The 14,081-nt window shown below is 45.0% G+C and overlaps 1 protein-coding gene across 3 annotated transcripts; it reads right to left on the bottom strand.

Moving 5' to 3' along the window:
* Positions 1-262: 262 nt before the first annotated feature.
* On the bottom strand, positions 263-13,380 carry SPMIP3 (sperm microtubule inner protein 3). 3 transcript variants are annotated; one of them, XM_081188159.1, is made up of 6 exons: positions 13,248-13,380; positions 6,902-6,972; positions 6,666-6,735; positions 6,170-6,262; positions 1,965-2,140; positions 263-493 (listed from the first exon to the last, which is right to left on the bottom strand). In XM_081188159.1, exons 3-6 carry the CDS (start codon positions 6,725-6,727, stop codon positions 384-386), a joined length of 441 nt encoding a protein of 146 aa, XP_081044285.1. In that variant the 5' UTR covers positions 6,728-6,735; positions 6,902-6,972; positions 13,248-13,380; the 3' UTR covers positions 263-383. The 3 variants fall into 3 exon arrangements, with proteins under 3 accessions (XP_081044285.1, XP_081044286.1, XP_081044284.1); XM_081188160.1 differs by lacking the exon at positions 13,248-13,380 and adding an exon at positions 11,081-11,156; XM_081188158.1 differs by lacking the exon at positions 13,248-13,380 and adding an exon at positions 10,984-11,129.
* Positions 13,381-14,081: the final 701 nt, after the last annotated feature.

Genomic DNA, 14,081 nt, shown 5'->3' with positions numbered 1-14,081 from the left:
ACTCCTGCCTTTCTGGGACAAAGAAGCCATGGTCAATTTTTTTGCCGGGGGGGGGGTGGAGGAGAGAAGAGAAGAGGCCTTTTGTAACACTGATTAACTTCTGCCTGTGCTTTGCAGTTGCAGCACTGAAAGGCTGCCCCCCCCAAAAAATATGTCGTCCCCCTCTTTTGATACCTATTACCGTCAAGCTTTTCCATCTCTAAAATCAAGTTTCAGAAGTGTTCAAAGCAGTTCAGAACATATTTAAAATTGCAACACTCCATATAGTATAAGAAGACGTCTTTAGTACTTTTGTGGGCGGCAGTCTTGAAAGGTTATTCCATCTTGTTTTTCGGTGTGTGCATGTGTTTTAGAAAAACACGCAGCTTGGCTGAAAGGATTTATCAAACTCCCATAAATGAAGGTTTAGCTTTGTCTTTCTTCTTTGCTGAAAAACTTTTCCAAACAGACTGTGATTCAGCATCAGATTTTGGATGATAATCCTCAGCAATGTCTATAATTTAAACATAAAATCATTATTGGCCTTGCTGCTTGAATTCAGAAGGAATTAATGAATTCAAAACCTGTGGATAATTGACTGGCAGCTTCTAACACTTCCATCCCGCACACCCCAGTCACATAAAAAAGCATATACCAGACGCTTCATGTAACTATTCCTCGGCAATGTGCCTTTTTCTGAAGGCTCTGTAGATCACATTAAAAACCAAAAAACTAGGGTGCCCTGCTATGGCTGTTGCATTTTTATTTCTCATTCTAGCTTTTGACCCATCCGAACTGTGTGTTAGCTCTTCCTCCTCCACATCCACTTGATTGGTTATTCTGAACTGATAAATCATTATTTAATCTCAGCCCAATGGTGGAAGAAGAACTACAAAGCTTGGACTATTAAACCATTGTTGATCTTCACCTAGAGACATTGAAACAGTAACAGTTGTATCAAGCACTGTTGCAGAAAATGAATTTAGTTGCCTACCAGTTCAACTATAAAGCCACATGATTTCTTGGAACACCTCTGCAGAGCTCATGCGGACCGCTAAAAAAGAACTTTGGTTTGACTTTCCCCCTTTGTGGGGCACCCACCCCCAGCCCTGGTGCCATATTAGACTTGGTCCTTTGTTTGAAGAGATTTACCCTGTAGTTTAAGGCCCTGCTTCTTGTGAGAAGCAAGTCCAAAACTCCCATGGGTTCACAGAAGCATTACAGTTCTTTGAATTCAGACCTGTATATTCTCAGAGGATGACAAACATCACATACTTCAGAGAAGTTTAGCCTTCTGGAAAGGGCGAAGAAGGATATTTTAATCTGTAGGCAATTGTTGGGCAGAAGGGCTTTCTGCCAAAATACCAGCGTTAGGATTATCTCATAGTAGACTGCTAATCCATGAGCTAATAGCTTTACCTGATACGCAGAGCTTGCAGGATTGAAGTTCGTCTTCTTTTTTGCACTAATTTCAATTGCGTATGTATTTTTAAAATATCAAAACTGTTGTTGTTTTTTTCATTTTAAGAAATCAAGCCCTGCAAATCGCTGGTTAAATGCTTGTTAATGTTTAATGCAATTGTTGATTTTCATGAAAACTGTTGGGCTAACCTCTCGCTATATTCTTGCATTTACTCTCTTCCGCTCTAGGTGGGGAACAGTACGATTAGCTCCCTTCCAAGCTGTGATGAAGGCATGTAATGCACACCAACATTTATATAAACATGTTTAACAGTGAAGGATTTTTTTTAAAGCCAGCCTAATGGCTACCTTCCACATTTATTTCTTAAAAAGGAAGATACTACTGTGCTTTGCTTCTGTGTAAGGTCAAAAGCTTCTGTTGGCCTTTTTATTGCAAAAAAAAAAAAAAAGTATATGAAAGTGAATGTGCAAATCAATACATAAAGCTATTTTTTTATAAGATTGAAGAGCTTTCCTAACCTAAACGTAGGTTGTGTATGTTATCTGGCTAAGAATTTACCCACCTGATTTGTAAAATGGTAATGTGAATGCTTCTCTGTATGTTGTTGTTGTACACCAGTCACTGACTTTCTTCTTGGTCCTCTGGTAGTGAATATATTGCTTCAGAACTAAATAGTCATAGTCATGCTGAAGTACAGTTTCACGTTTTACTGGGACTGTCTGCATTTTTCTATAAAGGCTTTATGAAAAATATAAAACAATTCAGTAATCTTGTGTTGACACCCGGCTTGGTAAAACATGAGCTGCCTGTAAGAGTAGCCAAATATCTAAATACTTATTCTAATATCCTATTGAAATGGACCATTCAGTTATAATCCAGCTATAGTCTAATAGGCATTAGCAGCATGGCAGCTTACAGCCAGACTCATAATAAGCTATTGTTTGTGCCAACTGAATATCGGGTTCTTGAGGTAGTGCAAATGAGGCTGTGCACTTTGCACTTGCAGCAGAGTAAACTGCATTGATTTTATTCTGTTGTGGAAGCTTACTGTAACATATAATAAATAGCTTTCAATACTAGCTGGAGGTTTTTTTAAAAATTAAGTATCCTCATGAGAAACCTTTACTGTACTTCTGTATCAAGAATTACATGAGAGTACAAAAGGCCCACATTTATACTCAAAGTATTAACAGTAATGGAGAGTAATGTAGGGCTAATGCACATTCAAACCAGGATTGATCTGGTTGGGAGGGGGAAACCCTATGCTTTAACCACTAGTCCACATTTCCTCTCTTCGGGGATTCATTTTTCTTTTTAAGATAGGGTGACAAATTGGCTAGATGAGTCAAATAGACCAAGCTTTACAATCCATTTTAAACATCCCCAAACTTTCACCTCCCCTTCTTTAGCACTCTGGTAGTTTGTATGTGTGTGCATTAAATTTCTTTTGTGGGTCAGTGTCTGTTCCTCAACACCAGAAGTGTCAAATCCGCATTCAGGTGATGCTAACTAATTCCAAGTTTTCTGTGAGCACTTTTGAGGAATTTACATTGATGTGTGAAGTGACTCTGTTTATGCCAAATTAACGGCTTAGGATTTCCGAATACTTATTTCAAACACACTTTCTCTTTGTGTAAAAAGCAAAGGCAATATTATTATGTTATTAAATTTATAACCTAACCTCCCTCCCAAAGGAGTCCAGGGCCACAAACAGATGCACAATTTAGAAACAAAACATTCTAGTACGGGTTAGAAAACATTCTAAAAGCAGCCATAGTTGAAAACATTATTCCATCCAGCAATTGCCAGGAACGGTATTCTTCAGCCACCTAATGCCTGGATAAAGAGAGACTGTTTTCAAATTCTTCCTGAAAGTGTATGATGATGGAAGCAGGTGCACTTCACTAGGGAGGGCTTTCAGCAAGTGGGAAAACCACTGCTGAAAAGATTGTCACTGGTCAATAAATAATAATAATAATACGATAAGATATCTTTATTGTCATTGTCCCATACAGCAGTGTTTCCCAACCGGTGTTCCGCGGCACACTAGTGTGCCGTGGAAGGTTGCCTTGTGTTCCGTGGGAGGGAGGCGGGCGAGGCGGGCTGCGAGAGGCGGGGCGGCGGCGGCGAGGAGAGGCCGCCCAGCGCGGGGCTCTCGCTGTCTGCCTGCCTGGCTGCCTGCGAGCTCGGCGGGCAGCGCTTCAGTCCACAGCGCCCGCCTCGCGGCTCTCCCTCGTCGCGCGCCTTGGCTCCCGCGGCCGGCGAGGGGAGCCCGGGCCGCGCGCGGCTGCTGCTGCCGCCGCCGCCTCTCCGGGCGGAACGCTGCGGGTGTGCGAGGGAGGAGGGCGGCCCCCGGGGGCTGGGAGAGCCGGGCTGCCATGGCCGAGAGGGCTGCTCTGCCGGGCGCCGCTGACATAATTTAAGAAAATTATCGCGCGCCTTGGCTCCCTCGTCGCGCGCCTTGGCTCCCGCGGCCGGCGAGGGGAGCCCGGGCCGCGTGCGGCTGCTGCTGCCGCCGCCGCCTCTCCGGGCGGGAACGCTGCGGGTGCGCGAGGGAGGAGGGCGGCCCCCGGGGGCTGGGAGAGCCGGGCTGCCGTGGCCGAGAGGGCTGCTCTGCCGGGCGCCGCTGACATAATTTAAGAAAATTATCGCGCGCCTTGGCTCCCGCGGCCGGCGAGGGGAGCCCGGGCCGCGCGCGGCTGCTGCTGCCGCCGCCGTTTGTGGTCATGGCGGAGCTGCCGCCTAGGGAGGAGGGGAGAGGGGGCTGGCGGGGGGGCAGGCGGTGAAGGGGGCTTGGCTGCCCCTTGCAGGCTCAGGTGTGCACAGGTGGGTCCCTGGCCACCTGCATCTCTGTGTGTTGATCAATTGGAGGGGGGAAGGCAGGTAGAATTTGCAGCCTCTCAGGCCAGGAAGGGGGAAAGATTTGGGGTCTGGCGAATGTCTGGTGCGGTTCTTGTGACGCTCTGGCCATCCTGGGGTGTCCCCGGAGAAGAACTCAGAAAGGCCTGTGGGAAAGATCTGAGCCCTAAACTGCTGGTTCCTGGAGGGAGGCGAGAGCTGAGCTGCCGGTTCTTAGGAATGTCCTCCTCTCTCTCTCTCTCTCTCTCTCTCTCTCTCTCTCTCTCGTGGAAGGAACCCAAAGGTCATCCAGTCCAACCCCCAGCAATTCAGGACTCACAGCTAAAGCATCCCTGGCAGATGCCCCCCCGACCTCTCCCTAAAAGCCCCTTCCCCTGTCTGACTGCTCTCACCACCAGAAAGGCCTTCCTAATGTTTTGTGGGAATCTCCTTTCTTGTTTCTTTATATTTTATTGAGAGTATTACAAGGAGTTAAATTGGCGGGGGGGGAGGGGGAATAAAAAGGTTACATGCATTAAAAATAAATAGAAGCAGAGGAAAAGAGCAATAACAAAATAGCAATGGAATATAATTAAGCCTACAGAGCTATATATGCAAATGGATCTACTTATTCTTTCCCTTGAAGATACATTGATTCGTTTGTTACTGTGGTTTCGATCAATACTTTCCAAAGATCTTTACATTTGTCCATGCATGATCTTTGTCTGAAAGCTCATGGGTTGCAGGAGTTGTCATAGGAGGTTATATTTTTGACCTTCCAACTGTTATGGAAATTACAGGGGGGGGCACATCTTTAAAGTTGTTAAATGCTGCCGGTGTCGACGGGGAGGACACCGGCAGCAGCGCCCCCCCCCCCAGAAACCAGCTCCAGGCAGGTAATTCACAGAGAGTGGACAGAAGGAAGCCTTAAAGGGCTTCAGCCTCCCAGAGTGGCGGGGAATAATAATAATAATAATAATAATAATAATAATAATAATAATAATAATAATAATAATAATAAAATTGACAGGTGGTGTTTTTCTAGGTGAGGGGGTGGGGACTGTAATAACAAAAAAATCAGCTGTATATCAACCGCTGTTTTGCAATGAGGAATTGCAAATAAGAAAGATCAAAAGGAGAATGTTTTTTGGGGGGGGACTCTCTTCCTCTTCCTCCTCCTCCTCTCGTTCTTGCTCCTCTTCGTGGCAAAAGGGCTGCTGAGACCTCTTCTCTCTTGGGTGCCGGTGGGTGCTGTGACGTTGACGCTGCTGTGGCAAGTGCCTTTACTTAGCAGAGTGCATTCCCCTTTACACAGGAGGGGAGGGAAAATAATTGAAACTTACACTTTCGTGCGTCCCTCCCGACGCGACGCTGCGCGCTGACGTCACGGGGCTGTAATGGTGGTGTGCCTCGAGATTTTTTTCATCAAACAAGTGTGCCTTTGCCCAAAAAAGGTTGGGAAACACTGCCATACAGAACAATGAAATTGAAATAATAACCAGGCAGCCAACATGGTCCCTCTAAATGTTGGACTGTTGCTTGCATCATGTTGAACTAGGGGTTGTGCTAGCAAGCTATTTCCATCCACATCGCCATTCTATGGTGCGCACATGCATGACACCCCCAGGTAATAATGGGGTTCTTGAGTATTTTAATAAGGCGTTCCAGTCACCTGAGAGCCGAATGGTGGGAGTAACAAAGGCTCTATCAGTGTTGACCTTTTCAGCGTTTGATAAATGGGAAGAGTGCAAGACAGGCCCGGGAAAAAGCTTTTGTGTGTCCTACCTGTCACAATAAATTTCTAATGTTAAGGCAGTAAAGGGCCATATGCAGAACTGTCTCGGTGTGCAGTTGCTGCCAACTTCTCATACCTTAATTAATTAGAACACCTCCTAAGGGGTGAGCAGCTGTTCAAAATACATTTCATACCTTCTCTCACTTTCAGGAGGATATTCATAATGAACCCTTGCTGTTTGCCCTGGATAGTAACCAACGACATCCTTTCCCTGATGTAGAATATACCTAGAAAACGCAAGGGAAAATCATTATTGGGATTAAGTATTCAAATTCTGTGCTGAGATTTGCTGCCCGAATTTCCATAAATCTCTACAAATAATTATTAGTGAACTGTTTAAGTATGTCACTCAATTTGCATTTGTTGTCTTCTGGAGCTTTCATTTTTTTACATTAATTAATTAGGCCTGCGGTTTTTTTTTTAAAACTTTCTCCAGATTGCCAGGTGATAGTAGAGATTATCAAAGTACATGAAATGCAAATTTTAAAGTTTAGATGTTCTCAAATACTGTTCTTGAGCCTTTATAATAAGGGTTTGTCAGACAGGCTTGAACTTGCTTGGTTAGTGCAATGTTTTGTAAAATCCTGAACCTGTTTCTGAAGGAACTGGGCTTTGTTTTTGATACTTTACCCTGGAGGCATTTGTGGTGATGTATCTACAAATTGTCGCAGTCTTATTGCTGTACCTGCCATTACAACCCCTGGAAAAAAGAGTAGAGAACGTTAAGGTCTCTTGTTACTAATTCAGTATTTATTCAAAATGTAAAGTCACAGTTACAAGTATACTTGGAAATCTGTTGGAAGAACTATTTGGGTTAGGTAAATTAATATTCTGAGTGAAAATCAACATCTTTTCCAGAAACTCACCTTCTAAAATGGTACTTTTACAGAAAGCTCTTTTGTGGAGGTAGGTTAGATGGTGTTCTTATTTCATAAACCTAGAAATAAATGCAGAAATAAGCATAAATGCAATATATGATCAATTGACATCACACTTCACCAGTTCACCACCAGTTTTAAAAAGTACAGAATAGCTTTACCCATTTCAATTGCTTAGCACTGGGGGGGGGGGGGGACGGGACACTGACCTCATAAAGGGGATTTGAATAACACTCCTGCAACTAGCTCTACCCCCTAGACAGTAACACATATTTTGTCCATGCCCTCTGAGTGACACATGATTGACATGAGGGGAGCCTGTACCCATAAAATCCATAGGGTCCCTTCAGTCTGGTGCCAATGACATATCAGCTGTTGCATGCCTGTGGGGCAAGGATAGCCAGCACGTGACTTCAATGTGTTATCAGTCTACAACTCCCATCATCCCCAGCTCACATGGCCAATGAACTGGAATGATAGGAGCTGTAGTCCAACAGCATCTGCTAGGCAACACATTGACTATTCCTTATTTAGAGGATGAAGCTAGTCTGGTATTTTCTCAGAAGCCCCTTCACATGTTTTGTACCCACGTGTGAAGACTGAAGATAATTTTTGATAAACATTCATCTCTAAGTTGTACCTATTCTTTATAAAACAAGTAGAAAGAGACTACGTTTCGCCCAAGTTTCAAATTGCCGTCTGTTTCATTGGTACACATTTGGCTGGTTTTGACATTTCTGCCAGTATCCAAGCCCTGACCGCTTCCTGTAGGAACATTTGAAACATGCCACTGTTATTCTATTCTAGGTTCTGTCTCTTAGTACAAGAGGGGGAAATCTCCTGATCTGTCTCAAGGCCAGATTTTTTGGATCCCAGCCATTATTTTAAGATATGACCAGCTGCCTTATATGTTTCTAAAAAGATCTGGAGTTTATAGACCTTGGAATTGGATGAATTACTAGAACCATTTACTTTATATCTTAATGTATCAGTAACAAGCTTTCACTTGGAAGAATGAGTCATGGCTGGCTTGTACAAATGTTGACTCACTAGCATTTGGAAAATATTATAGATTATGCTGTCTGTCAACTGCACTAGCAAATTATGTTTTGGCCACACCACGGCAGCCTCCAGACAGGCAAATGTTTAAACCTCTGTGTCTAGGATGAATCAGAGGCCAAGCTGTAGAAAATTCTAGGTCTCTGTCCTGAGTAAATAAAAGCTCTTCCTATGTTGGCTCTAAATAACAGATGACACAATATTGCTGTTCTGTCTTTCACAAACACAGTCCCAGTTGAAAACTAAATAATGTGACATTTTGGTTCTTAATATGCACTTTAACTGTTGTGTGGAGTACAGTCATTGGTCGGAGTGGAACATCCCAAACTGGATGCATGGAAGAGGGAGGAAGTTACGGTATTTTGTTGGTTCTCCCTCCCCGTGCCTCCCAAAAACCAGCATTGGAAGGTTGGTGGCCCTAAGACAGAATGGGAAGTGACCATGGGGCAGCGGTATAGTACGGTATTGGCAAAAATGGGCTTCTCTTCCCACCCTTGGAGTAGAAACCTCCACTGGATCCAACATACTTCCACGAACAGAAGGAGCCCTTCCATTTGTGGAACAGCAGGTCTGAATCCAACCCATAGTCTAAAAAATATTTTCAAGTTTTGTTATTTCAGTCATCCTTGGAACATGTAGCAGGATGGTGTTTAAAAGTGACAACTCCAATCAAACACACACACACAGTGTGAGCTGTTGAGATCTGCTGTTATATTTACCAACATTTTCATGTTCCTGACAGCCAGTTATGCTCAACAGTTGCCTTCATAATTGTCAGCGATGCCATGAGAGCTTTCATTTCCCCTTCATGCCACACGTCAACATTTTCTGATTTAGCTTTTACCCCTTTCCTGTAAATTCTAGAAGAACTTGTTGATTTACATGCTCTCTAGTCAAGTGTCATTTTCAGTGTGACACTTCTATGCACCGATAACGATTATGTACAAGTAAATGTCATGCTATACAAATTAAGAGAACATAAAAGTCATATGTGGGTATTTATACACAAATGATGGGTTGGAACCTTTGCAGGTTTTACCCAAAAGGTCTTGGTGCACTTCATAAAATCTTGAAATGATGTCCACATGCTTGGTCAACATACTCCTTTTTTAAAACTAGTGCATTCCATCATTTAGGAGTATATATAACTCTTAGGAGCATTGTCTGCAAACTTATGAGAAATAATTTGTGCCACCCCTCCCTCCCTCCCTCTGTGTGTGTGTGTTTGTGAGTGTAATGAGTGGGATTTTTGCTGCCTTATTGTTGATTTTTAATTATTACATTGTTTTCAATATGTTCTTGTAAGCCACAAGGAAATGTTTGTTTATGTCTATATTAATGTAACCCAGTGTTCACCTCCCCTTTCAACCCTCTGCGAACCCCCCAACCCCAAGAAAGCACCCTTCTCTGAAGGTCTCCCAATCCTCTGGGAGGTGGAAGCAGTAGTCTATTCTGCTCATGTAAGGACAGCACTGCTTGTCACAGAAATCACATTTCTCTCGCTAGATATTCAACCCATGATATATTGCTATAGAGGTAGAATGGATTATATGCGGTCACAGAACTGTGCCATTGGCTTGCCATCTTTTCTTATAAGCCCCCCAATTAACCTTTTGATCTAAATAAAGTTATGTTCACTATCACAGCCAGAGTCTTCTGCTTCTTTGGATTTTTAAATTTTTTTTGGATTAGTTCCATAATGAAGTTATTTTTACCACACTTATCTGCCAGACTCAATTATGACTCATGGTCATTGGAGTGAGCTATTTTGTAAGGTCACAGGCAAAATATTGCACATAGTAGTCAGCTTGCTTGAATTCAAAAGCAGCATTTGATAGATCTCTGGATTTTGCCGTGTGCATCAGCAGAACCTTGGATTAATGCTCTGCTCACCAAACAATCCATATGTAATGGTCTGCATTTCCTTTTGCTTCCTTTTCCAGTGCTGATTTGGGATATCAGTAATGACTACCAGTGCCCATAGTCTTCAATGATACCTTGAAATCATTGTATCTTGTTACTATAATTTTAAAAAGTTTTGGCTTGAAAAGAAGGTTCCAATTTCAAGCTGTTGCAATAAAAAAAATATGCATGGGACAAAATATCTCTGGTGATATTGAGGCTGCATTCTGGGGATCTAACATCATGTATAGCCAGAGCAGCCCCACAAGCACCCCCATGTGACCATCCCTACCTTTCCAGAGCAGAAACAGACCTTGGCTTACGTGCAAGCACAGGTGCCAACTTGAATAAAATACAGCGAGGGGGAAGTTGATCACATCAAGCTGTATCTAGTGCAGAGTTCTAGTGCAGCTACACTTCTCCCCACACTGATTTTAAAGGTTCACAGGAGGGGGAGTGCAGGGCAGAATTTTGCTCCACTCGGACAAGTCTCTTGTGGCGGAAGAACAGGAACGTTGTGTCATTTCACTTATGAAAGATGAAGGAAATTGCGCCACTGGTGCACTTCTTGGCAGAGTTTGCAGTGTAGAGAGAAGCAATTTAAGAGGATGTCAGAAACCAACTAATTCAGGTTGGCTCTGCGATACAAAACCATTTGTCCCAGAATAACAGTCCTTGCTGATGCAGCATTTGCTTCTAGTGTGCAACCGCTGGAAAGAACAAATACAGACGTAGCTTCTCCAACTTAGTTTGTGGGAGGGGATTAAATTTTTCATGAAGGCAATCTGTATTAAATTTGTACTGGGGCTCAGCCCTGACACCTTGTTTTCAAAGCCAGGGCTTAATTATGAGATGCATGAAAAGGAAAAAAATGCCCTTGAATAAGCTGAGCACATTTATATGACCACTGAGGAAGTGCAGAATCCGGCATATCAGCAACTAAAGGATCTCCAGATCAGAAAATGCTGTTTCCAGACTGACTTGAGAGCCTGGTATCGCTTTAATTTTCTTAAGCACTAAAGTTCATACAATTTAATAATATGTCTAGTTGCAGGACACAAGTGATGTTTCCTCATTCTACAAGGTTGTGTATGGATAGACTCTCTTACCTCTCTGCCCTATAGTTTTGGAAATGAATTTTTAACTGTGGGTCACTTGAACACGCTTGAAGCGGAAAGATGCGAATCGCTGGTGTAAGCCACCCACCTCCGCAGGATGATGAAAGAAAATTGCATCCTTGCCTGAGGCCATGAACTCAAGGTCTGTGGAGCATTGTGATGCAAGTGCTATTGTGATGCAGTAGATACAATCAGTTGGGAAGTGCTGGGAAGAATCCAGAGTCACGCACAGCAGCAATTTATTCAGAAACCTTCACGTTAGGAACAGCTAGAGCTGGGATCAGTACGACATAGTGAATAGTATATCGTAAGGGTAGGAAAATCCCCATCATCATTGGCCGTGCAGGCTTGGGCTGATGGGAGATGGAGCCCATCTGGAGGGCCATGAGCTCCTCACCACTGGCTTAAAGGGTTAGGACTAAATGAGAATAATTGTCAACGGTTTCATGCACACAAAAATAAAGAAAAAAACTACAGTGGTACCTCAGGTTACATACGCTTCAGGTTACAGACTCCGCTAACCCAGAAATAGTGCTTCAGGTTAAGAACTTTGCTTCAGGATGAGAACAGAAATCGTGCTCCAGCGGTGCGGCAGCAGCAGGAGGCCCCATTAGCTAAAGTGGTGCTTTAGCTAATGGTTAAGAACAGTTTCAGGTTAAGTACGGACCTCTGGAACAAATTAAGTACTTAACCTGAGGTACCACTGTATCGACAATATACCGTATTTTGCGCCCCATAGGACGCTCCGGCCCATAGGACGCACCTAGTTTTTTTGGGGGGAAATAAAGAAAAAAAATTCCCCCCCAGGTGCGGGGCTGGAAGAACCAGGTCGGGGAACAGCGGAAAGGCGCGCTCTGCCTCCCCACTGTCCCCCGAGCTTGTGGGGCTGGCTGTGGGGAGAGGTGCGCTGATCTCGGGACTGCAGGCAGCTCTGCGCGGCCATCGGGAGGGGGGCGGGACTTCGCGCCCCCCTCCCGGTGGCCGCGCAGAGCTGCGCTGATCTCGGGACTGCAGGCAGCTCTGCGTGGCCATCAGGAGGGGGGCGGGACTTCGCGCCCCGCTCCCGGTGGCCGCGCAGAGCTGCGCTGATCCCGGGACTGCAGGCAGCTCTGTGCGGCCATCCGGAGCTGGGTGGGACTTCGCGCCCCGCTCCCGGTGGCCGCGCAGAGCTGCGCTGATCTCGGGACTGCAGGCAGCTCTGCGCGGCCATCGGGAGGGGGGCGGGACTTCGCTCCCCGCTCCCGGTGGCCGCGCCGAGCTGCGCTGATCCCGGGACTGCAGGCAGCTCTGCGCGGCCATCCGGAGTGGGGCAGGACTTCGCGCCCCGCTCCTGGTGGCCGCGCAGAGCTGTGCTGATCCCGGGACTGCAGGCAGCTCTGCGCAGCCATCGGGAGGGGGGCGGGACTTTGCGCCCCGCTCCTGGTGGCCGCGCAGAGCTGCACTGATCCCGGGACTGCAGGCAGCTCTGCGCAGCCATCCGGAGCTGGGCGGGACTTCGCGACCCGCTCCCGGTGGCCGCATCGAGCTGCGCTGAGCCGGGGACTGCAGGCAGCTCTCCCGAGGGTTGCGCAGAGCTTTCTGAAGCCTGGAGAGCGAGAGGGGTCGGTGCGCACCGACCCCTCTCGCTCTCCAGGCTTCAGCGAAAGCCTGCATTCGCCCCATAGGACTCACACACATTTCCCCTTCATTTTTGGAGGGGAAAAAGTGCGTCCTATAGGGCGAAAAATACGGTACAGGCAAAATCAGCAAAATACAGGCAAAATCAGCAAAATTTAAAAACCAGTGTGTAGAGAAGCTTATTTTTTGTTTTCATGTGTAGCCTGGGGCTGAAAGTGCCAACTGCAGGCCACGTATGAAAACAATTTAATTGAGATTTCATAGCTTTGAAAAGACCACTGCCACCATTTACCTACTCTGGTTTAGTTCAGGCATAAACTAAACCGTGGTTTGCTACTGCATGAATGAGCTATGTACACACACACTTTCCCCCTTAGTTCACTCTAATTCAAATAGCACAAGTGCTGTTTTGCAATTCCATCAAAACTACTCGCTCTCCAAAGCAAGCTTGTGAGCCATAGCTCATTTATGGCTTGGGCGAATACCAAAATGTAGAGTCAGGAAAAGGCTTCAGAACCCTCCTTGCAGTGTTTTCTCTGGCCCTCTTTATCCCACCTACTGCTAGCAAGCCTTTCAGGATTTTCACCAAGTGAGGACAGATGTACTCTACTTTTGCTTGCCTCACCCACATACTGTACCTGTCAAAGGATCCCCTCAGTGCCATGTTTCATTGAGAGGGCCCAAAATAGATGGAATCAAAAGTTTTCATTTGATGGATGGTGAAGCAACAGCTCACATTTAGATGCCAATGCTAACTATTTGTGTGTGTGTGTGTGTCTATCCACCAACAATTATACTTGAACATCTGCCAATAGCACCACAATATTATGGCCAGTGATGTGCTGACACAACAGTTGGTTTGCCTTGTTCTTCTAAGCACATTTTTGCTGGCACAACAAATTTTAGGGCAAAGCTGTAAAAGAGCGATTCACAGATGACTAGCAGTGATGCAGTCTCAAACGCATTGGTGGAATTTCACCAATTTCAGCGATGGGCAAATCCCATTCACCCGTTAAATTACACGCTGAAGCTTACACAGTACATTAGGGGCACTCAACAATGATAAAACCTAAAGGTTAGATTTCAAGGATAAAACATTGTAGGCCCATTTTTCACAGTTGCTTTCACCTATACATAACATAGCTTGCTGCCAAATTGATGCGACAGAACTTTAAACGGCTTACAGCATAAATCAGAATCTAGTAGCAGTGCATTAGCCGTGATTATGAACACGAATTAAGATGAAAACAAATCCTGTACTGGGAGTTCTAGACACATGTCTATTTCATTTGACCTGAATATGTTGCATTTTTGTAGTGATGAAAATTGACCAGCTTTATGAAGACACAACTGTTACACTCTGCTGGTCAGGCTTGCTTTTGGAGTTTCCTGGCCTTTGTGAAGAGGACTGCCTTTCCTTTGAACTCATCCTATACTGCTGTTTATTTGTATTTACAGTGGTACCTCGGGTT

Source organism: Podarcis bocagei (genome assembly GCF_964188305.1).
Source record: "Podarcis bocagei genome assembly, chromosome: 3".
Lineage (NCBI taxonomy): Eukaryota > Metazoa > Chordata > Lepidosauria > Squamata > Lacertidae > Podarcis > Podarcis bocagei.
This window is presented reverse-complemented; position numbering and strand designations above follow the sequence as displayed.

What these genes read in the sequence shown, in the direction of transcription:
- SPMIP3 (XM_081188159.1), bottom strand. Translation starts at nt 6,727, where the DNA reads ATGGCAGGTACAGCAATAAGACTGCGACAATTTGTAGATACATCACCA. An exon ending in TCACCACAAATGCCTCCAGG is followed by an intron (nt 6,263 to 6,665) that starts GTAAAGTATCAA and finishes TGCGTTTTCTAG; the next exon opens with GTATATTCTACATCAGGGAA. An exon ending in ATTACCATTTTACAAATCAG is followed by an intron (nt 494 to 1,964) that starts GTGGGTAAATTC and finishes TTTAAATTATAG; the next exon opens with ACATTGCTGAGGATTATCAT.